Source organism: Capricornis sumatraensis, chromosome 3 (genome assembly GCF_032405125.1).
Source record: "Capricornis sumatraensis isolate serow.1 chromosome 3, serow.2, whole genome shotgun sequence".
NCBI classification, from domain to species: Eukaryota; Metazoa; Chordata; class Mammalia; order Artiodactyla; family Bovidae; genus Capricornis; species Capricornis sumatraensis.
In genome coordinates this window covers 6166310-6188537 of record NC_091071.1, presented here as the reverse complement: position 1 = coordinate 6188537, position 22228 = coordinate 6166310, and the positions used below count along the sequence as shown (strand labels likewise).

The 22228-nt window shown below is 50.2% G+C and overlaps 1 protein-coding gene across 4 annotated transcripts; it reads right to left on the bottom strand.

The window, feature by feature from the left end:
• Window positions 1-415: 415 nt before the first annotated feature.
• On the bottom strand, window positions 416-20915 carry AGFG2 (ArfGAP with FG repeats 2). 4 transcript variants are annotated; one of them, XM_068967850.1, is made up of 13 exons: window positions 20638-20908; window positions 12354-12447; window positions 11431-11546; window positions 10179-10332; window positions 9459-9618; window positions 8673-8798; window positions 7979-8011; window positions 3745-3865; window positions 3474-3556; window positions 3207-3287; window positions 2274-2402; window positions 1865-1950; window positions 416-1533 (listed from the first exon to the last, which is right to left on the bottom strand). In XM_068967850.1, the coding sequence occupies exons 1-13, from the start codon at window positions 20847-20849 to the stop codon at window positions 1474-1476; spliced, it is 1455 nt and encodes a 484-aa protein (XP_068823951.1). In that variant the 5' UTR covers window positions 20850-20908; the 3' UTR covers window positions 416-1473. The 4 variants fall into 4 exon arrangements, with proteins under 4 accessions (XP_068823951.1, XP_068823954.1, XP_068823953.1 ...); XM_068967853.1 differs by lacking the exon at window positions 2274-2402 and having other exon boundaries at window positions 20638-20915; XM_068967852.1 differs by lacking the exon at window positions 7979-8011 and having other exon boundaries at window positions 3207-3290.
• Window positions 20916-22228: the final 1313 nt, after the last annotated feature.

Genomic DNA, 22228 nt, shown 5'->3' with positions numbered 1-22228 from the left:
AGGGCAGCTGAAGGGTCAGGGTTCCTGGGCAGTGGGTTGGGAGCTGCACCCAGCCCTGGGCCTCTCCTTCACCAGGTGCGGTGTTTAACCCAAGCCATGTTTTGTTACCACACAAACAGCCCCCAGACACGTGAGTATTGACAAAACATCCTCAGGTGGCGAGGGTCTGGGTAGGGTCTGAGGATGCCCCTGACCCAGGAGTGCTGGATTTTGATGACCCCCCCACCCCCTCCAGCTCCCTCCATTGCCAAAACTGGACTGCAGTTCAGGCAGGGGCTGGCTGTGTCCTTGGCCAACAACAGCATCGTCAGCAACCCAGGCAGTCACGTTGACTGACACGTGGACCCTGAGGCCGGCCCAAAGCAAGACCACGAGAGCCATATATATATATTTTTTAAATGCAGTTCTTTCCCAACATTGCCCGCAATAGCTTTGGTGCAGAGATTTGGGGGGTAGGGAAGGGGGGAGGCACGTGGGGAAAAAAAAGGAAAAAAAAAAAAACCACCCAGCCAATTGCACAAAGCCTTTTCCTGAAAAAGCTCAGGCCCTGGGGTGGTCGGGACATGTGGCTCCCTCCCCCAGCCCCTGGAGCTCCCGAGTTGCAGTCGAGGCCCGGATAGGGGTTCATCCCATTCCCGTGTGGAAGAGCTGTCTGGGAGGGGAGAATGGCTGTGTGTGGATACGTGTGTGTGCATATATATAGACAGATATATAATTAGCTATATTAGAAAATTCTCTATGTATAAATATAAAACACTGGTATCCAAACATGACACCACAGCTAACTAAAGTGCTTGACGGCAGTTGGGCATGTGTAAGTCTGTAGGTGAAATGATTCATCCTAAGTGCCCAGGACGTGGCAGGAAGCTGGGGAAGCGAGAACATGGAGAAAGGGGTGCTGGCCCGAGCCAGGGCACACCGGTCCCCCAGGGCCTCCTCGGCCTGTCTGATCACCATTCTGCGCCTCACCCCCACCTTTGCCCTGCTTTCCCCACAGTGCCTCCGAGCACGAGGAGAACAGCATCAGCAAGCTGGGCACTGGGGAGTTGTTCCCACAGGGGAGCGCCAGTCAGCCTATGCCCATGGCTTCCTCCCCTGACAGGGTTCAGAGTGAAGGGAGCGCTAAGGGCAAGAGAGGAAGACTACTGTCATCACTGTTAATAATTTGAAAAATAAAACACCACGGCTCCTCTAGGCCTGGCTCTGTCATCTTGCCTCTGGGGCCCCCCACCGCTGCCTGGGTGGGGGCTGGAGGAAAAAGGGAAGGAGACCTGGGGGGCGGCTGACCTGGGAAGCTGTCCTTTTATCTGCAAGCCCCAAGCAAAGCATTAGCGGCTCCGCCACCCTCAGCCCCCTACCCTGCAAAACAAGACCCATCTGGTCTCAGATCCGCAGAAATGCCACAGGCAAGTGGTCGTCAGAACTCCAGGGAGTAGAGGGGCCCCAGAGAGCAGGCCCCCCTAGGACACAGTGCTACAAGAATGGGTTGGTGGTCGAAGGTTTGGCGGCAAATGGGCTTGATGAGGATCCAGTCTGGAAAGAAAGAACAACCGCAAATTGTTAAATTACGGAGGATGAGCTGGAGGCCACAGAGGACGTGTGGCTCAGGACTCCTTTCTCCTTCAAAATGACTGTGTGGAGGGAAGAGGGCAAATGAGGGAGCTAGGAGGCCCATAGAGGGCATGGGGAGGGTGGATGAAGTCAGGGCCGAGGATCCCTGGCTGGGCCAAGCAGAGTCTCACGAGGAACGGGCATGCGTCCTGCCCCACATCACCCTCTTCTCCTGGAAGGATTCCGTCCCCAGCCCCCAGAGTTAAAGGCCACGCGTCCTTACAAGGCCCGGACCCTGCCCTGGCGCGCTCACCATGAAGGGGTTGGTGGAGATGCCGGCTGGCTGACTCAGTGGCCTCTGCCCCAGCTTGGCGGATCCCAAGTCTCCAAAGGAAGAGCCTGGGAGGCAAGAGCAAAAATTCAGCTGACGGGAGCCCTGCCGCTCAGGTGGGTGCTGCCCAGCTCGCCTGTCTCCCTGCTGGGCAGGCCCAGCTACAACCCAAGGCAGGGGCCCAGCGGGCTCTTCTCCAAAGTGGGGAATAAACATGTGGAACAATCAGAGGACACAAGCAGGTCTGCTGCTTCCCTGGGCTCCCCCTGCTGGTCCAAAGGGAACTAGCTGAGAGGTCTGGCTCCCTAATATGTATTCCTGACATTCACACGCTCACAGACCCTGAGGGTGGGAATGGTTAAGAAAGGAGGGCTTGGTCTGAACCCCTTACCATTCTGCTGCTGAGTCATCGAGGTCTGTGTGGGGAAGAGCGGTGGTGGGAAGGGGCTAGCGAACGCCCCGGTGGGTGGCACTGTCTGGGGGAAGCCTGGCCCAGCACCGCCCATCCCAAAGCCTGGCCCTGTGGAGGGAAGGACGTGAGACAGGCGAGGGTTCTGGAAGGTCGGCCAGAGAACAGTCCTTCCTAAGTCCCTCCAAGATAGGGAAATGGAAGCTAGTTTTTCCCTACCCAGAGGTACCTAGTGGAAGGACCTGGAAGGAGCACAAAACCCTTCAGCCTCCGTGCACCCTGCCAAACCTGCCCTCTCGGGGCCTGTGGGTCAGAGGACAGGCTAGTTATGAGCGCAAGTACAACACGGAACTGGGGTCCTCTTTCGGCCACCTTTTTACTGCATAAACCACAGCAAGTCACTTTCATCTCTGAAATGGGGACCAATCCTATCTCCTAGGCATGACTGCTGTAAACATGAAATAACGGTGGTGAGCCCTAAGTGTCGGGCCCGCCACGTGGATCAACTTGGTAGGGAGTTATTATTCTCTCCCTGGTTTCAAGGTTTTCTGAGAACAACCAGGAAAAAAAAAAAAAAGGAGGCGGCAGTGGCACACAAGTGTAACTTTGGAGAGAAAACTCCGGCTGAGGAGGGCAGGGAACAGAGCCATGGTTTCAGGTGGGACACAGAAGGGAGGAGGCTGGACCCCTGGGGGAAACAGGGCTGGAGGAAAAAGCATCGCCATCACTCCCAGTCAACGTCAACCCTTCGGAACTGGCTCAGGGGAGAGGCAGGCTGTTTTTTCTAACTCTGGAATTCCAGGACCTGGGTGTCTCCAGTCTTTGCCCTCTAGGTGGCTTGGAAGTTAAACCGGTCTGACCTGGGCTGGTGACTCTGGAGAGAGCTAGCGTCAGGGGATAGTCTGGGAGGCTTACCTGTGGCCAAGCCATTGGGCTGGAAAGGGTTGGTGGAAGGCAGCTGGGCATGAGCAGCAGGTGTAGTGAAAGGGTTGAAGGCTGCTCAGGGTGGAATAGGGTAGAGGTGGGAGGAAGAGCTGGTTATTTTTTTCTCGTTTGGTTAATATCCTAACTGAGCATTCCTCTAAATCCCAGTGTGCATCTCTCCCCACCCCCTCCCTCTAGAGTCCTCAATTTCCTCTTGGCCTTAGATCCCCTCCTGGGGTCTCTACACGAAAGACTCACCTCCAAAAGCAAGCCCTGGGCTGCCGCCTCCGCCAGTGGTGGCCGACGAGATCGTGGGGACCTGGCCAGCCATCCCGAAGATGCTGTGACATGGAGAGAGAAGTCAGCATGCACATCACCCAGCACCGAGGAGGGGGGCTGGGCAAGGGACCAGGAGGTGCAGACCCCATCCTGCCGGACGGGAGGAGCTGAGCAGGGTGGGATAACCAAGGCCAGGCTTTCTTGGCTGGCTTTCCTGCCCGAGGGCGAGCTCCCCGACGTCTGGACCTACCTGCTGGGGATGCCTCCAGCTGATGCCCCCGGCCCCAGGAGGCTGCCCACATCTGCGAGGCTGTTGGGCTGACTAGCAGGTGCGAGAGGAGAGGCACCAAATGGAGTTCCCTGGCTGCTCCCTGGGCAGGAACAGGAGTAAAACAGGGGGTGCTGGCATGAGACAGGAGGGAAGGGGCAAGAGGAGGGATGGAGGTGGGGTGCAGTGGAGGGGCAGGGGAGGGATGGCATGAATGGCACCAACAGGGTCCTCTGAGCCAGCTCGTTCTTCCCCAGATCGCCCAGCTCTGGAGGGCCTGTCTCCCACTGAGGATTCTAGGCAACATGATACCCAGCCCTTCTTAGTCTCCCTGGTGCTGGAAACTGCCACCTCCGAAAGACAAGCAGTTCTTCCTTGTCCAGGTCACTGTCCCTCCTGCTCTAGTTTGGCTTACCCTTCCCATTTTTTCCTTAAGAGATGGAGAAGTTTGTCTTTTCCCTAAAGCAGCATTTCCATTTTTGGATAAATCATATGTAGCGGCAGGTGGGGGTGGGGGAGGCACTGTGAGGGGCAGGAAGGTTCAGGGTCACTTGGGAGACTCAGAGAACATGCAGATGCCACTGGAGGAGCTGAGCATTGGTTCCCAGCCTTGCCAGCGTCCTCCCCTCTGGGGAGACCTCCCTGACGCCACAAGCTCAGACCACAGCTGGGGTGCACTGCCCATGGGCCAGTGAACTCTTTTTTGGGCCTTCCTGACCCCAATATTTGACTCTGGTTTTTCTCTCCTAGAACCTTGTCTTTTTGCTTCCCAGCACCTGACACGTTTGTAGTGATATATTTTACTTCTGTATCAACTGGGTCCCCACTAGACCAATTCCATTGCCAGGAAATTTCCTTACAGATATAACTTACCAATGCCCCCCCCAAAGTTATTAACTGCAGTGCTGTTTAAAAGCAAAAGACTGAATTATCCTAAATATTCACTAACAGAAGACTGAATAAATTATGGTATAGACATAAATTGGACAGCAGTGCAGCTATAAAAAAGAATGAGGAAGCTCTTAACGTACTGATGAAAAAAAATCTAACAGTACTGTTTAACTAAAGAAAAATCAAAGTGTAGAACAGTATGTATACTATGTCATAAAATGTGTAGTAAAAAAGGAAAGAAAACAGGACAATAAAAATGAGTCAGTGAAGGCGGCTCCCTCCTTTACCCAGAGGCAGGGCTGTGGAGAGATGAGACAAGAGACCAGCATGGGTCAGGCTGGAGGAATATTCTGTAGGATGGGAAACCTGAAATGTATTTGTGGGAAAAAAAGGAACGTGCCCGCAGAGGTGGAAAGTGGAGGTGGAATTCAGATAGGAAAGTTCATGGGACAAAACCTTGCAGAAGGCGGGGAGGGGGCGAGATCACAAGGGAAGATACTTCCTTAGACACAAGAGGAAAAACAGGGACAGGAGTGAGTTTCCTGGTGACCGGAGGTTAAGACTCTCGTCTCCCAATGCAGGTAATGCAGATAGGATCCCCAGACTACAACGCCCCGCAGGCACCACAACGTGAAAACGTCAACCACGTAAGCCAGCACGTGCCACAAGAGCGTGAAGACGTCTATTACCTACGCCCCCCAGGCCGCAACGACGTGAAGACGTCAACAACGTGGAGACATCAACACGTGAGGCCCACACGCCGTACCACTACAAAAAGCCTCGCGCCTCCCCACCCGACCCCGACGGAAGACCCGGCATAGCAGCAGCACCCCCCCACAAAAAAGGGAAAGGAAAAGTTAACATTCAGGGCTAGGAAGGAAACAGCAGGGCCAGGGAGGTTCTCAAATCCATGTGGTTGCGCTCTGGCCCCCTCAAACCTTAGCCCTGGTTTCTTGTCAGTGAAGTTTGGGGCTCTGAGCGCCTCAGACCTGTTCTGTGGACCTCCCTGCGCTTCCTTTTCCAAAGCGTGAGGCTGCCGCGTTTGTCCAGATCCCCCTGTTAAGGCCACCTTCCTGGTGCTGGGCACACCTGATGGGACGGCCTAACCTGGACGAGTGGAGAATCCAGCGGGGATGTCAGGCGCCCAGGCCTGCCGGCCTGCCTGCCGCGAGGATCCGGGACGGGCTGCTTCCTGAGGGGGGGCTCTCCTCAGTCCTCTCCCTGCCCACCGCGGGCCTTCCCGAGGGACACGCGCTGGGTTGTAACGCTCACTGGTCTTAAGTGAGGACGACTGCAAAACCAGCCGGGCGGTGGTGGCCCTTCGGCTTCTCAGACTCCAGGCCCTTCCTTTGCCCGACGGACTCGAGGTGCGTGGATCTCCCGAGCGGACGCGGCTCCCTGTCCTCCCTGGGGCCCGACCCTTCAGCGCCACTCTGGGCCCTGGGGCTGGGGTGCTCCTCGCAATGAGGACCTGTCCGTCCGTCCTCGCGGCGGGAGCGGGAGCTGCGTGCCTCCCGACGGCCGCTAGAGGGCAGAGCGGCCGGGGCTCGGGTGATACCTGCGCGCTTCCCTGTGGGCACCTTACCCGCGCGGCTGGGTGTGTAGACTTGCCTCCTCGCAGTTTCAGAGGAAACCACACTTTTAGAAGCCTCCCCTTCTCCTCCTCCTCAGAAACATAAAAATATAATCCGGCACGTCAGGAGAGACGCCCACGTCTCCCCGAACCTTAGTGGTTCTTCGTGTCACCCTCACAGAAACCCCTTCGTGACCGTGGTGGGCCGAGAAGTGACTTGGATCCGCCCCTGAGCAGCCATTTGATTTGGGCCAAGGCACCGGCCTGGTGAGCCAGCTTCCTCGACTGCAAACGGAGAGCTTTCTTTCCTCGAGGAGATGACAGCCGGGTGCTCTCCGGGCACCATTGGGGCTGGCAAGCTCGGGGTCGGGCGGGGACTGCTTCTTGAGATGAGCAGACACTGGACCAAAAGTCCATCCCAGGTTCAGCCTGCGATGGCTCCAGGGCTGACACCTTTATTCTCTCCCTCTCTCTTTTAAAAGAGCCCCTTTAATAAGCCCTCTTTTTCTGGCCATACCTCACGGTACGCAGGATCTTAGTTCCCTAACCAGGGATCGAACCTGTGCTCCTGCAGTGGGAAGTGTGGATGCTTAACCTCTGGCCTGCTAGGGAAGTAACCAGTTGTGCTAGGAATGCATTTCTGAATGACCCGTTTATAACCAGCTTGTAATAGGCTGTTTCCTGTGAGGTACCCTGCCTGGGAACACTTTCCTCTTGCTCAACTGTATATTCTGGTACCAATTCATATTCTTAAAAGTAGCATACCTATTTTCCCACACAGTACTGGCAATTATTGATCTTTAAAAACTGTGTGAATATAGTTCTTATAGTTGTATTTTCTCTGGTTAGGTTGAGGACATATTCATGTTTTTTTCTGGGTATTACCTGCTTCTATCCCTTGGCCATTCTATTCTTCCTTATTAACAGAAAATTTTAAAAGGCACATTATGGTTATTGGCTTTTTGTTTGTTTCCATGTTGTAAATATGTATCTTCTCCCTATCTGCTTCATGCCTTTAAGGACAGGAAACATTGTTTTGGGACACTTTTTAGGACATCTTTGTTTAGGTCATCTTTTACCATATATAATACTCTGACCTATGCAGTTTCTCCTTGTTAGAATTTCTGGAGATTTTGTTTCCCAGTGTATGGTCAAATTATATATATATATATTCTTTTACTTTTTTAATATGTATGGTCAAATTATAAAAGGGTTATATATTCTTTATTTTTGTTATAAAGTTCTACTTGTATTTCTTAGGTCAGACTTGTTAAAGTGTTATTCAGATGGTTACCTTCCTTCTTTCTTCCCTTGTCCATCTACTCCATCAGTTAATTTTGTGAGAGAACCTATTATAATCTCTGTCTGTTGGTTTATCAGATTTTCATTCTAATAGTTTTTGCTTTACGGATTTTCAGGCTACATCATCAGTTACTTTAAGTTCACGATGTGAGAATTTTGTTGTGAATTTTAACTTCTGTCAAAATGTCTCCTCTGTTCTATGCAAAATATTAAATTCAAAACAAAAAATCAACCAGTTGGTGGGAGGTGGCGGGGGCTGTGGGCAGAGCAGAGTCAGAAATCTGTGCTGTGGGCTGGACTCTACCTCTCTGTGGACTGAATGACTAGGGAAACTGCTAGCTGCCTCCCCTGTAAAAAGGGTACATTTGAGGGGTTCCTCCCTCAAAGCTCAAGGGTCTGAGACAGAGTCTCGTGCCTTGGGTCACTGTGGGATGGGGAGGAGTAACTTACCAAAGCTGTGACTTCCAGTTAGCACCCGACTGGCTGGCGGTGAGGGTGGGGAATGGAAAGGGCAGGTCGGTGGGGAGGAGAGAGAGAGTCAGTCACTGGCAGGTCCCAGACGTCTGTCCTCACAGTGCTCCCGACTGCCCTCCGTGTGCAGGGTGTCCAAAGGGAGGGGGCAGCCCGAAAGCTCCGGAGACGGTCATCTGGGAGCTTTGGGAGGGACCGAGTGCTTGAAGAGCCTTTAGACTCTCCTTCATTCGCACAGCAAGAACAACACAACACGGAGTGGGCAGGCCTCTGCTCTAAGACGGATGGGTGAGGCCTTCTGGAGACTGCCCTGGACACTGCTCCAGCCCTTGCTCTGGGGGCCCTCTAGGGGAAAGGTCATGTCCATTCTCAGGTCCGCATTCTCAAGTTTTCTAATCTCAGGCTCCCTTACTTCCCAGTGAGCAACCTCCTACCACACAGCCCGCACAACTCCTGCTGTGCTTTTAGCCATTTTCCTTACATGAAAAAGGAAAAAAGAACAGAGCCCCTTCCTGAGAACAACCTCATCGGACTCCTCTCATCCTTTCCTGGAGCTTCATCTCTTTGTGTGGGTTCTCTGGGCTGGTGTGGATGCGAATGAAGGATGATGTATGGGTGTGGACAGTGGAACGCAGTTGCCAGAAAGAAAGGAAGCCAGAGGGGCAGAACTTACCTGGGGGCACCGGCTGGGCCTGGAACGGGGCTTGGCCAGCTGGAGGAATGCTTCCAAATGCAGATGAGCCAGGGCCACTACCGAAGGCATCGAAGTTGGCAAAGCCCCCATGGGAAGGCGTTTGGCCTGTAGGTGGAGAGAATATGAAGGTTATGTTTGTAGAAAATGTATGTAATCTGTATCATACAGCAGCCAAGAGCCACTCAGTGAGACAGCTGCCTCCCCACAGGGCCCTCTTCAGAGGGAGTTGGCAGGAGCCTGGGGCAGACAGCCTGGGGCAGACAGCCAGACCCATGCAGAGGGAAAGGGGCTCTCAGAGACTCCAAGTTTACTCCCCGCTTTTTATCCTTACTCCATGAGGCATTAACATTTTTGTCAGGGTCTAGTTTGGGTGGAATCGTGTGAAAAAAATGTTGTGGGGAAGGGCTTTAAAAAAGAAAAAGGGAAACTAGATAACCACTTTGTTCCACCCTCTGTTGGCTACTGCTGATCTTCGGGAAGAGGGCAGGGGAAGTGGAACCTGTCACAATTCCCTTGCCCCATTTTAGTAAACAGAAAGTAAGGAAAAGGCTCTTTCCAGTTATCTAAAAGGAAGGGCTAGGAGCCCCCCGCTGTCATGCTTTTGGTCAAACTCCCTACCGTAATCCTGGCTGTACTCATCTGACCCTCACCCTCCAGGCTGTGATTCTTCAGAATCACCATCGTGTTCACTTCTGTGCAGAGCTGGAGCTAAGTGAAATTCCGTGTCTGATGGGGACCAAAGTTCTCGTCCCAAGTCCCACTTACCCCCAAAGGCTGGGAATGCAGCAAAAGCTGGTGCCACCTGGGGAGCAGCAAAGGGGTCTCCGCCGATGTCAGCCAGCAGATCAGTACTGGCTTTCTTGACCGAGGAGGTGGGAGGAGGTTGAGAGCTCCGGGGCTGGGCCGTCCGAGGCTGACTGACAGGCTTGGAGGAGAAGGCAGTACATAGAGCACTTGGAATCCCAGTCATGACCCAGGCCCCTGCATGGCTCCCCTGGCTGCCCCAGGTAGGCAAGTGGAGAGAGGAGAGGGAGAAACTGCCCTCAACCAAGAGGGTTCCTGGGCAGAAGCGTTGCCTCAGCCCTTCTCATACCTGATTCCTTTGTCCTCTCGGGACAGCCGCTCCCAGAACCACACACTCTAGAGCATGTGAGTCAAGGCAACCCTGAGATACACAGGGACGGTGCCCAGCAGAAGCCCCTGGAGCTGCTTGAAGCAGTGTCCTGGCCCCTGTTTTTCTTTGGAGGAGTGGTCAGGTTTGAAGTTGATACTCTGCCTTCCCTAAATACCACTTCCTGTTGGGTTCTTTCTTCCAAAATACACAAGTCCAAGGTGAGAAATGCAAGACCTAGGTCTCAGCAGGGCTGAGAACCCATTCACACCTCCTCAATGATCATCTGCTAAGTCTAGGGGATTTGATTTAGGAAACTGACACCCCTGTCTCCGAAATCCCATAATAATGTCGAGGGCAGATCTGAGTGTTACCTGGCTGGAGCTGGAGGCAGCAGCTGAGAGAGACGGCACAGGATCCCCCAGAAGTGTCCGGGGGGGCTTGCCTTCTGGGATGGAGCCCTGGACGGGGGTGGAGGTGCTGCCTTTGGTGTAAGTGGGCCCCTTGACTTGGTCTGGGGGGACATACCTTGGAGAAACAATAGTTAGGCAGAGAGGAGGGGTGAAACCTTGAAACCTAGGACCTTGCTCAGCTTAAGTGCTTGAGAAAACAGGTTACAGCAAAGTCCCTTCTTATTTTCCCTACTGATTCTCTTTTTTGAACTAAAGGACGCTGACCAACACAGGAGAGTTCTGCCTAACTTGAACTGCTCCTTTACTCTCAGATCATTTTTTTCCCGCAGGGATGTTGTTCATTTTGCTTTGGCTTGTGCCGGCCTTCCCCACACCTCTCCCTCCTCTTTCTGACACGTCAAACCATCTGGTTTCAAGTAATAACAACCTCCAATCAGGCTGACCAACAGGTGATCCTATTTTCCAGCTTCCTACTCAAGGCCCCCCTTTTACTTCCTGGGCGTGTCTTCAGGTTCTTCTTTCTCTGCCACTTCATCTTCTAAGCACTCAGGATTTACCCTGCTGGCTCCTGGGACTTCTGATAAAATCCCCTTCCACTCCAGTGGATGTGGTCTCTACTTGGGATGTAACTTTTTTAGTCCCAAGGACACTCCTTGGAGGGACTACAAAATGCTGTTGTACCCACATCAGTCTCCGTGCTCTCTGCATTCTCTTCTTCACCCTACAGTTATCCCCAACCATGCACACACCCCAGAGATGGAACAAGAAGGGGCATGTGGGGGAAGAAAAGGCAAGAGAGAACAGAGGTGCTGTTTCCCCACAGGAAAAAAGGGCACCTATAAAACATGGGTTAGATGAGTAAATCTAGAGGCCATGTGCTCTTAGCCACCTCTCTCTGTGACATCATCGGAGCTATAAAAACTAGGCCACACACTCCATAGCTGGGGAGCCTGGCTCTCCCCTCCACACAGTCTTCTGTCTCCCCAAAGGAGGGGGATATCAAAGCTGCAGGGTCAGTGACCAAGAGCAAATTTTCCTTTCTTGTACCTTTATTATTTAGAAGTTAGAATTCAGTCCGAACTGAATCTGAGTGGAACAGACTCAACCCTTGTCTAGCCTTTGAAAGAAGCCCCAGTTCAGCTCTGGAAAATGGACCATAAGATGAAGTGTGTTGGACACGTGTCTCCAGAGTAATCTCTTTCCTCCTCCTTACCATCTCTTCTTTTCATATTTTTCCTGGAGAAATTCCTTCACCTTCTGAGGATCCCTGGAATCTGGTATTAAAGATGTCCGAGCATCAAAAAGACCCAGCCAGATCTTCCTGCAAACCTAATGGGATGAAGTCGAGGGACAGAGGAGTTGGGGCAGAAAGTGTGAAATGGGAATCATACCATTTCCAACTCATCCATCAATAAACATTTATTGAGCATGGACACAACATGAGGATCTGGGTACAACTACAAAACAAACATGATCTCTGTCCTCGCAGAGTTGATAATCTAATGGCGAAATAGTGTCTTAGATAAATACAGATACATTTACAATGACACATTGTGACACGTCTTGTGAAAGAAAGTACAAGGTCATGAGAATTAAGGGAAACTAAATTTGGATGGGGGTGGGGTCAGGAGCAATCTTCAGAGCTGTGGCTTCCAGAACACCTCTAGAGGCTCTTGTTTGCACTCTCCAAGTAAGCCCATCAAAGGAGTACTTCTGGCACCAAGGTTGGAATCTTCCCACCAGCAGATTTAGCTGGAGAAGGGGTTTAACGTACTCTCAAGTAAAGACGTGGGCTTACACCCAGTTGCCGAGGCTTAAGTCAGCAGAGCTGGCTCCAGGAGCTCCTGCTCAGAGGGGCCGCCCAGTCAACTCTGAACGCTCCTCTTCCTCAAGGGTCACCCCAACAGAGACTGCTCCTTCCCCTGATTCTTCCAACAAGGGGCCCAGACAAACCTCAGTTTGTATAACTAAGATTCCGTAAATGTACACGTGTACATAAGGTAAGATACCTTACACACTAAAAAATAAGAGAAACTTGAACAGAAAACTGTAGGGGCTTTCCTGTGATCTGAGACAAAACTCCACTGACAGACAGGGCAAGTACATCCTGGAATCATTCCGGCAGCGGCGGCTCACCTCGTTTCCACGGGCTTGCAGGAACAGTACTTCAGGCTCAGTGAAAGTCGTCATGGAGATGGACTTGACTCGGTGAGGGGGGTTCAGGCCTCTCCTGTGAGGGAGAAGCAGAACAAAAGAGAAGCAGAATGCCGTTAGCACTGCAGGTCTTCTTATAGGAGGAAAGGGAGGGAGACAGGATAAAACCACACGTAAATGAAACTCTCTGACTGAAGCTACTTCTTAATTCAAGGAAAGAAGGGAGGCCAGAATGTTTTGGAGGCTTCTCCTGAGAGACAGGAAACCCCAGTCATTCCCAAGAAGAAGGTAGAGCATGTCCATCCAGAGCCGCCTCTGCTTGGCTCAGACCCCGGCAGCTGAATGTTCAAGCTGAGGGGTTCTTCAGGGAACTCAGGTGTGTGACCATTTCCCATTTCCTGCTTCATCATTGTTTGAGGCCTACAGCACATGCTCAGGGTCCCAGAATCCACAGAGACACAAATCTTTCAAGCAGGAGGGAAGGCAAAAATGAAGGTCCCTGATATTCCTGATAATACCAACACAGATAAAATTTGGAGACAAAGAGTCTCTAGGCTGGCTGCTGCTCCTCTCCTCTATGCAGGAGGCTGTGTGGTGGAGGGATGGAGGGGGTCCCTCTTTTAGGAAGTGATTTCTGGGAAGAGAAATACTTCAGACTTTCCTCTCAATTCTAGATCTTGAAACGAAGCAAGAGTCAGGTTCAACTGTGAGCTTTGAGACGGGCAGGAGTCAGGAACATGAACCCTGTAGGGATGCTTTTGTGCCAGCCCTGTGTTTTCATTCTGTTAACTCCCTGGGAGTCCAGCTCTGCCCACAGATGCCCCGTGGAGACTACAGCCAAGCCGGCTTCCTTCCTCCCACTCAGCTCCCCTCCAGAGTGTTCTAACGGGAGCGTGGGGCTAAGCCAGGCATGGTTTCAGAGGTTCCCCTCTCCTTACCTTCAGTTTTGCTCTAAATCCACCACACTCGACAGATTAAAACACCAGTAGCTGAACCAAAACAAATAAACTGGACCTTGGGGCCAGGAGTGAAAGACCACGGGTGCATGCGGGAAAGACAGTCCCAACTGAGAGGCCTCTGGGTTTTTACTCCCTGGAAAAAATGGGCAAAGCAAGATGTGAAAATAAAAGTAACTCTAGCATAGGGTCTTGATTGACGCCCTCAGGAAAGTAAACAGAATTTACCAGATAGAAATCTTAAGGAAAGGTGGAGAAAGCACATGTCCAAGCTTCCAGGTGCACACACTGAACAAAGGTGATCTGGGAAGCTGGGCAGAATGGCAGCGTGTGGATTAGCGTAAGTGAATCAGCCCCGGCGGGAGAGCAGACAGATGACAGAGTACGAGGTAAACGGTGAAGGGAAGCTGCTCTTCAGTACGATAGGTTACCGTTTATGGGATTCTAACCAAGGACAGGAAGGACGCTGGAGGCTACAACTGGGGGCATTTTCAGCAATTCTGCCACTAGACTTGGATGGTTCTCAAAATGATCCTTTAAAAGATAAGCAATATCAAAGAGGATAGATGCCCCTAGGAAAGATGAGAGCAGGGAAAACCAAGAGCCAGGCTTTGTAACTCAGTGTCAAACAATAGCTCTTAAACTTGATTTGACCTGAAGACTGTCTTCTGATTGCAGTTCAAAGAGATTCCAGTTTTTCCTCCTAAGCCTCTCTCACCAGTGGCTGGGTTCTGTTTGTTCCGAAGTCCAGACATCCTGCTTTGATACTCTTTCCTTTGCCCCTTCTCACCTTAGCCACTGTGCCCTTGCCCCGGGAGTGCCAGGCCTTTCTGAGGTCTCAGCAGAGTATACAGAGCCCTCTGTTCCTGAGCCTGGGCTGCCCTGCCACCTCCCACTAACAAATATTTACTCTGCTAAATAAAAGACGAGGCATTGTGGAAGGCACTGTGGGGGACACAAAAATTACAGGACTTGGTCCTTGATCACTAGGCACTTGTTTCCAAGAAGGGGCCAGGGGAGCCTGGACGAGGGTGCTTCCCAGGGCAGCAGGCACACGCAGTCAGATCAGGGAGCATGTGGCACCAGGGTGCAGCAGCGAAGGAAGACAAATGGTCATGGGAAAAGTAAAATGGATTATGTTTACACTAGAAAGACAGATTCTAAACCTATCACAAAAAAGGTCATTGACATTTCCTGAAAGGACAACCAGGAACTGTTAGCACAGCGTAAACAGGGAGGTGTGCTTCCTTGGGTGGGGGTGTGAGGAACTTGACCCACTCATCAATTTAGAGGAGATGCTTAGAACAGAACTTCCTATGGCTGAGCTTGGACTAGAGGCTTTAGGGGGTGGAGACAGGATACAGGCAAAGCAGAGAAAAGAAGTGATTTAGGTGCTTTGGGCCTAACGAATCTGATGGAACAGGATGTTTCCATAGCACAGTACAAAAAGCACTGCTCTGACCTTGATGTCTGTAGACTGGATTATGTATAACCAGAGCCACGGTTTGGGGGCAGGGAGAGTCTACAAGGTAACACTCCGAAGCCCAGGAAGAGGGCCTAGTTACACAGCCAGAGTCAGAGCATTTGTCTCTGAATCACAGAGAGGTCACTGCTGGCTGAGAGAAGCAAGTTAGAAACAAGAGCCCTCTCCCCTCAGGAGCTGAAAGCAAATGATCTAGGAGTGTTACGTGTTAACTTGGTACATATCAGGGCCATGCCCTGGGGCCAGATGGGAAGCACTGGCCTGGAATTACACACACTTGACTCTCCAACTTGCAGCTGGTCTCCCCAACATAACTCTCAGGTTCTCCCCCAAAGAAGAAGTGAGAGCTCGCAGGAGGCACTGCCCTTTCTTTGGTTATCACAACAAATATATTCTGTTATTTCTAACCAGGAGGAGCTGGGGAAATAGATAAAGGTATTTGCCCAGAACAGGGCAACTTTTTCTAATTGAAAGCAAGTACATTACTAGGGCTCAAGCCTTCAGCCTTTTTCTACTTCAGTTTCTTTTTCACAGGGCCCCTAAACGGCATTTGGAGTACTCTGAATCACTCTCTGAAGTACTCAGAATTACTTGGCAAGTGAAGTGACTTGCAGAGATCCTAGTCTGTCCAAGCCTCTCTCTCTTTGCCTCTCTCTCCCTCTGGCTTCTGTTAAGCATACTACTATTTCTGCAAATACCACAACTTTTTGTTTCTCTGTGATCATCACCCTCAAACTGGCCCATATTTTGCTTCTATCTTGCTTCATAAAAGCCTAAAACCTGCTCAGCTACTCAAATAAGAAAGTTCTGCCAGGTCGACAGTGGAAAAAAACAGTTCCACCCAGCACCCAAGTTCCTTCATTTGTGCCAGATTTGAACTTGGGCATTCCTTACCTCTGAATATTTGTGTTCAAATGAATCTACCCTAGACTGTGTTTCTTTGCCCCTGGGATTCCATTTCTCTGCCTCTGAGCCAGGTTCAGCTAAATCAGGTTTGCTCTTACTTTGGACCCAAACATTACCAAGAAGAGTCCCTATTTAGGAAGGCTTCCTTACTATCCTGCTCTGGGGTCAATTTCACTAATTTTAGGGAATTTCTTCCTAATCGAAATTTCCATGCTTTGACCAATTTCCTGAAGCTCTTCCTCAGGGACAATAATAAGCAGCTGCCTTCATATAGAGACACATTGAATCTGATATTAGCAGCTACTTTCCTCTTTAGGCTCAATCTCAGACCTTTCACATCCGCCCGCTTTCTTCTCATCCCTTTGGTAATTTATTATTTTCTTAGGAGCTTTTCAAGTTTGCCAAGGTAAGATAAAGTGCCTAAATCTGTAATTTTAGAGACTCTGTCCCTCTTGCTTGGCGGAAGTGAATTTGACAGGTGAGGTACAAGCGGATGGAAGGACAGGACTAAAGTAAGGGCAGGGCATACAGGCATACATCCACCTCTCCAACCCCGAAAGATGGAAAAGTACTGAATTACTGAACAGCATAATATACCTTTCCTTCCATGGAGATAAAAATGTTTCAGTTAGAAACAGCTACTAGTGAGGCAGACAGGGAAACTAAGGCACCAGGAGGGTAGCAACTTATCACAAAGAGCTGTCAAGCTCATCTCTTGACACCCAGTCCAGAGCTCTGTCCATCTAAATCCTGACTTAATCTCATTGTCAGAGTAAAGATATAAAGAAGCAGAAGACACAAATGTCCATTACTGAGACCTGAAGGATGATAGATTAAAGGATAGACCCAAACAGACAGGTCAAGGAAACATGTCACGTACTTGGGTAAAAAACTGGGTGTCAAAGACAGTGCCTAGCCTAGATGCCAATGAGATCTCAGGCCTTGCCATCTATTTCCTTTTTCAAGAAAAGTGGCTTATCCATTTTTATCCACTGAGGCATCCAACCAAGCCGGAACAAGAGAGAACACTGAGGCCCTGCTCTGGAAAGAAATCCTTTTCAGGGGCAATTTTTACCCCTCTTGAGCTTCAAATGGCAGACTCATCTTCTAGTATAAGAGTTAGAAATATAACTAAACAGGCAAGTGCATGAACAGATTGGGGAGATTAAAAGATCTATATCCAGGTTAAGGAAATTAGGTATTGGAAGAAAACCAAATGAATAAAACTAGGTCACATTTGGGACCTACAATTGTGGCAGCATGTATGTAAATTTAGTAACGGGAGAAGCTAGCAGCTTCTCTCTCAGGCCCCCACACCCAACACTGTGGGTTCCTGCTAGAGATGAAAAAAAAATGTCTTATTTAAAAAGACGGCAAGAATGAGCCCGCACGTGCACACAGGAAGGCATAGTCATACCTACCCACCACCATTAGAATCTCAATTTTTCTTTAGATCTTGGGAGATTCAACTTTGGCTGCAACTGTCAACTTTGTTATATCAGTCAATCAGGCCAGATGGGAACCCTGGCAGTTCTGCTTACTGCCCCCAGAACACTCCATCCCCCTAAGTGGTTGATATATTTGTAACACACTCAACAGAAAACTAGCTTTCAGAAGAAAGCCAATCCTGCTGTCTCCTTTCTCTGCCTATACTAAAGTATATGTCAATATCCTCTTATTTTAAGAAAGAATTTTTCTTCTCTTTTCATTATGATACCTCAATAGGAGCTCCTATCAGTCTCTAGCCCATGCTGAGCTTTAGTTTACTTCATAGTGCTTATCAATACCTGCATTTATATATTTGATGATTTATTTAGGGCCACGGCCTCCACTAGGATTCAGGCTACCTGAAGATGGGACTTTGTCAGTTTTGTTCATTACCATGTCTCCAGTGCCTAAACTGGTGTCTGAGGCTTCAGAGACATTCAACAAATATTTGTTGACTGACTGACTTACTGACTGAATGTGCAAGCTGCTGGCCTACTACTACGAGTTCACTTCCTACCACCACAAAATCCTAATCTGTAGGCAATCAACCATGTGGATTTAAGATGTTAACTGGTGTGTGGATCACCATGGAGACGCCTCTTCAGCATCTGCTGGGCTGTGTGCCCCCTCCTCACACTGCAGCCAGCAAACCCCACCTCACATTCTACCTGTGGCCCACCTGCCAGCTCCCAGCCCTTCCCAAGGGACATCAAGGGACACAAGTAATACTTTGTGAAGATCTCTTTTAAAGCTTTCCACACTTTGCCCTGCTGTTGCTGCTGCTGCTAAGTCACTTCAGTTGTGTCCGACCCTGTGCGACCCCATAGACGGCAGCCCACCAGGCTCCCCTGTCCCTGGGATTCTCCAGGCAAGAACACTAGAGTGGGTTGCCATTTCCTTCTCCAATGCATGAAAGTGAAAAGTGAAAGTGAAGTCGCTCAGTCATATCAGACTCTTAGCGACCCCATGGACTGCAGCCCACCAGGCTCCTCCGCCCATGGGATTTTCCAGGCAAGAGTATTGGAGTGGGATGCCATTGCCTTCTTGGATGCTTTACCCTACTCTATGCTAATTACAACTCCAACTGGAAAGGAGAAGTAGCATCAGAACCCAGTCTGACAGTCGCAGCCAGGGCAACTGCAGCTTTCCTGTGGAGTTTCTTTTGATATTTCTCTCTTTATAGTCTCAACATGCCTTCAGAGTTGAGCTTCATTTATTGGTCCAGCTTCTTGACCTTTCACTCTCCCCTCACTTCCGGATAACAAAGGATTGGCCCAACTTCTCATTTCCCAGCCACCAAAATGTGTTCCCTAAAGTCTATCACCTTGAGAATCACTACAAGTGATTCTCATAATGCTTTACCAAAATACTAAGCAAAAATGTCCTTTCTAAATTGTTCTGAAACTAAAAAAAAAGGCAGGGTGTGCTAGGAGACCCCACCATTGGTCCTATAGGAACTTCAGTTCCTGCAGAGCTAAGCCCCTAGCTGGACATACACACGCTGCAGACAAGAGACAGGCCTCTCTGTTACATTAAACAATCCTTAGGTCACTGTCACCCAGTGTCTGTCCAGATCACAGGTGTTTGACTTTTCACCAGTGAGATCAACAGTGACCACAGGGGGAAGTGGTTAACATTCTGTAAATTGTGCGATGACATTTAAAGAGTTAACTTTTCCAGCAAAAGAAACCAGGTTGTAAATGTGAGCCAGATCCCTTGGCCCTCCATCTGTCCTGGTTGAGGGATATTCATTATAGAAGGGAAATGTTGTCTATGGGATACTTTAAACCAAGGTCTAGAAAATAATGATGTCAGTACTTGCCCTTTATTCAGTGTTTGAGGTTTCATGCTATGGTAGCTAAGCATGGCAATGAACTGACGCTGTTCCTGACATTTTCTTCCTGGGACCTAGACTCTGATATACCATCAGTTTTATCCCCCTGCTTCCTTTTACTTCTCTACTGAGTCTGTAATTGGATTTGCCTTTTCATAACAGGATCTTCAGGAATATGCTCTTTCTACTTTACCCTATAAATAGTCCTAAACTTTGCTCCTATTCTCCTCAAAATACTTGTCCCAGTCTTTGGTCTCCATTTTCTACTCCATTTGAGCCTCTATATCAACTTTTGACAAACTCCAGTTTGTGTTCTAAACCACTGTCCGAAGAGCCACAAAACTTTTACTTACACCAAAGTCAAGTCTATCCTCACAACATACAAGTAAAGTTGATCAAAACATAAAAGTTTGGCAAAGGAGGTAAAAACCAAATAGAAATAATCCTAAACTGCATGCGGGGACCTGGATCCTCATTTCTGGTCTGCCATGATCATAACTAATAGCAACAAATGCTGAAAACAGCAACCCCTATCTGGCATTGGCTAAGTTACTAAACCTCTCTTTGCTTCTGTTCTCCCATCTGTCACCCAAGAACAATACTGCTCCCTTCTTGGCTCCTAAAGGTGAAAGAAGAAACAAGGAAGGCACTCCTAGTTAAAATCAAAACCAACCAAACCAATGTATTAATACTTAAAAAGTCAAAATAAATCCCTTGTTAAACTTATAAAGATAGACATATAGGCTTGGTATCAAATTTTAGACATGCAGCTAATAATAATAATTCCCTAAGGGGGAAAAGAACTTTACCATATAACCAGCAATCTGGGCTAGAACTGTGGCTCTAAATTAGCTCGTGTGACCAAATACAGTGCCAAGGGTAGCACTGCAGATTATACAAGGGACACCCCCCCCCCCCGCCCCAATCTAGAAGAGTTGCTAGATGCTACTACCAGGAGTAAGCCGTGGAAACAAGGAGCTTGAAAGTGTAAATTATTACAGTTAAGGATGGCTCATCCAGAACCCAAAACCTCTGGAAAAGTTAATTTCTCTAAAAAGGGCAACCCATCAGCATTCATCTCAGATTTGTAAGAAATTTCCCTCTGGGGAGCATTCCAAAATCCTGAAAGATTAGGATCTGTTCCTGAACACTAGAACATGGCCCTTTACCTAACATTATCACTCTGCTGTTAACCTGTGTCTTTCCTGTTGGCCCTCTACCTACACGAAGTTCCCTTGGGGTGTTTGTCATTCTCTGGCCCTTTAAATCTGTGACCCTCCCACCCCACCCCAGTTTCCTTCAATTCCCCCCACTTTCGGATCCCTCGCTCTCCTTTAGGGAGTTTCTGCAGTTCTCAGGCTTTCCTTTCCTTTGCATCGCGACTCTAATCATGTCTTGTCGCCCCTGATCCTTTCCCTTCCCCGTGACGCCTCTGCAGCAGACGACCCTCTCGGCACATCCGTCGTGTCTCAGGCCACCCCGCCGCCCCTGACCTCGGCTCTGGCCCTTCGCCCTGGGTCCCGATGTCCCCAACGCCGACTCTCCACCTCTCCTTTCCCGGTCCTCCCCCTACTGTTTCCCGCACGCCGGTCCACTCACAAGAGGCCGGAGCAGGTGGTGCACACGAAGCTGCCCACGGTGATATCCACGTAGGTGACCCCGCGCTGGGCGCACTCGAAGCAGTGGCGGTTCCCGGCCTGGCTGCAGCCGCCCAGCTCCCGCACCCGGCGACACCACACCTCCGAGGCCGCCTCCGCCTCCGCCTTGACCCCGCCACCCGGCCCTGGGCCCTTCTTCGCCGCCATCACCATGGCTTCTCAACCCCTCAGACCTCCTCCCCGCAAGTCAGCAATCGCCCCTTCAACCACAGCCGCCTTCCCGCCTCCTCGGCCGCCTACGCACGCCAGGCTCCCTTGACAGAACCTAGGAAGCCGGCGGCATCCGTGCGAGACTCCTCAACCCGCACCGCCCCCCCCACCCTGCTTCGCCTGTTCTGCACGCTGATTGGCTAGTCGCCTCCACCTCCTCACTCTGATTGGCTCGGCTTTGGACGGCCTCGAGATGCGGGAGCCACCAACGCCACGCCCCACTGCCTTCAGACCTCAGGCTTCTCGGATTGGCCTGCAGAGACCCTGGCCCCAGGAACCGTGCGTGCTCTCTCCTTGTTCCCGCCCCCTCTCGCCACTGCCTCCAGGGCGGCCCGCCTCCCACACACGATTGGTGAGTCCTGGGAACTCTGGCCCCAACGCTAACTCTGACTGGCTGTAGAAGCTGCAAAGATAGCGCGCGAGAAAGAGTGGTGTCCCGCGCTTGCGCAGCTGTGGTCCTCCTGACGCATGATGTTAATTCCCGCTAAATTTCAAAGGACTAGTTTCAGCTAGACTGCCTGCAGGAACGCAAAGCCGAAAGGAAGTGGCCAAATGCAGAGGCCAAGCGGTGGTAGAAAAGAAGGGAACGCTCAAAGGAAGGGAGGAGAGCAGTTGCTTTATCAACGATTTTTTTTCTTTTTTAAATCCTACTCTGATGTAGGAAATCTCATTTTACGGACAGTCTTAGTGTACCACTTGGTATAGGTCACACGACTGATTTCTGATCTGGGACGTCTGACTTTGGAAACCCTACATTTTACCGCAACCCTATCCGTGAAACAGTATTTGAATGTTCATTTGGCAAACACTCACTGAGTAGTCTACGAGGTTAAAGCACTGTTGTAGATATTGGGAGTACAGCACTAAACCAACCAATCACAATTCTTATCCTCATGAATCTTACATTCTAGTAGGGGAGGCAGACGATAAAGAATCATCACCTCTGATGGTTGGAGAGAATCAAGGTATTGTAAAAGAGAGTGACTTGTTGGGTATTTTAGATTGGTTAGGGAACCATCTCTGATGCAAGTGATATTTAAGCTAAGACCTGAGTAACAAAAAAGAAGTCAGTTAAGAAATGGAGCAACCCAGGCAGAAGGAAAAGCAAGTGTGAAGGCCCTAAAGCATGAGGAGGCTTGGTGTGTGAGAGCAGCAAAAAAGAAAGTAGAGGGACTTCCCTGGTAGTCCAAGGAATATATCTGCTACAGCAGGGGGTGCAGGTTCAATCCCTGGTCTGGGAAGATCCCACAAGTTGAGGAACAACTAAGGTCTTGTGCCAGAACTACTGAGACCAGGCTTTAGAGTCGTGCACCTGGAGCCAG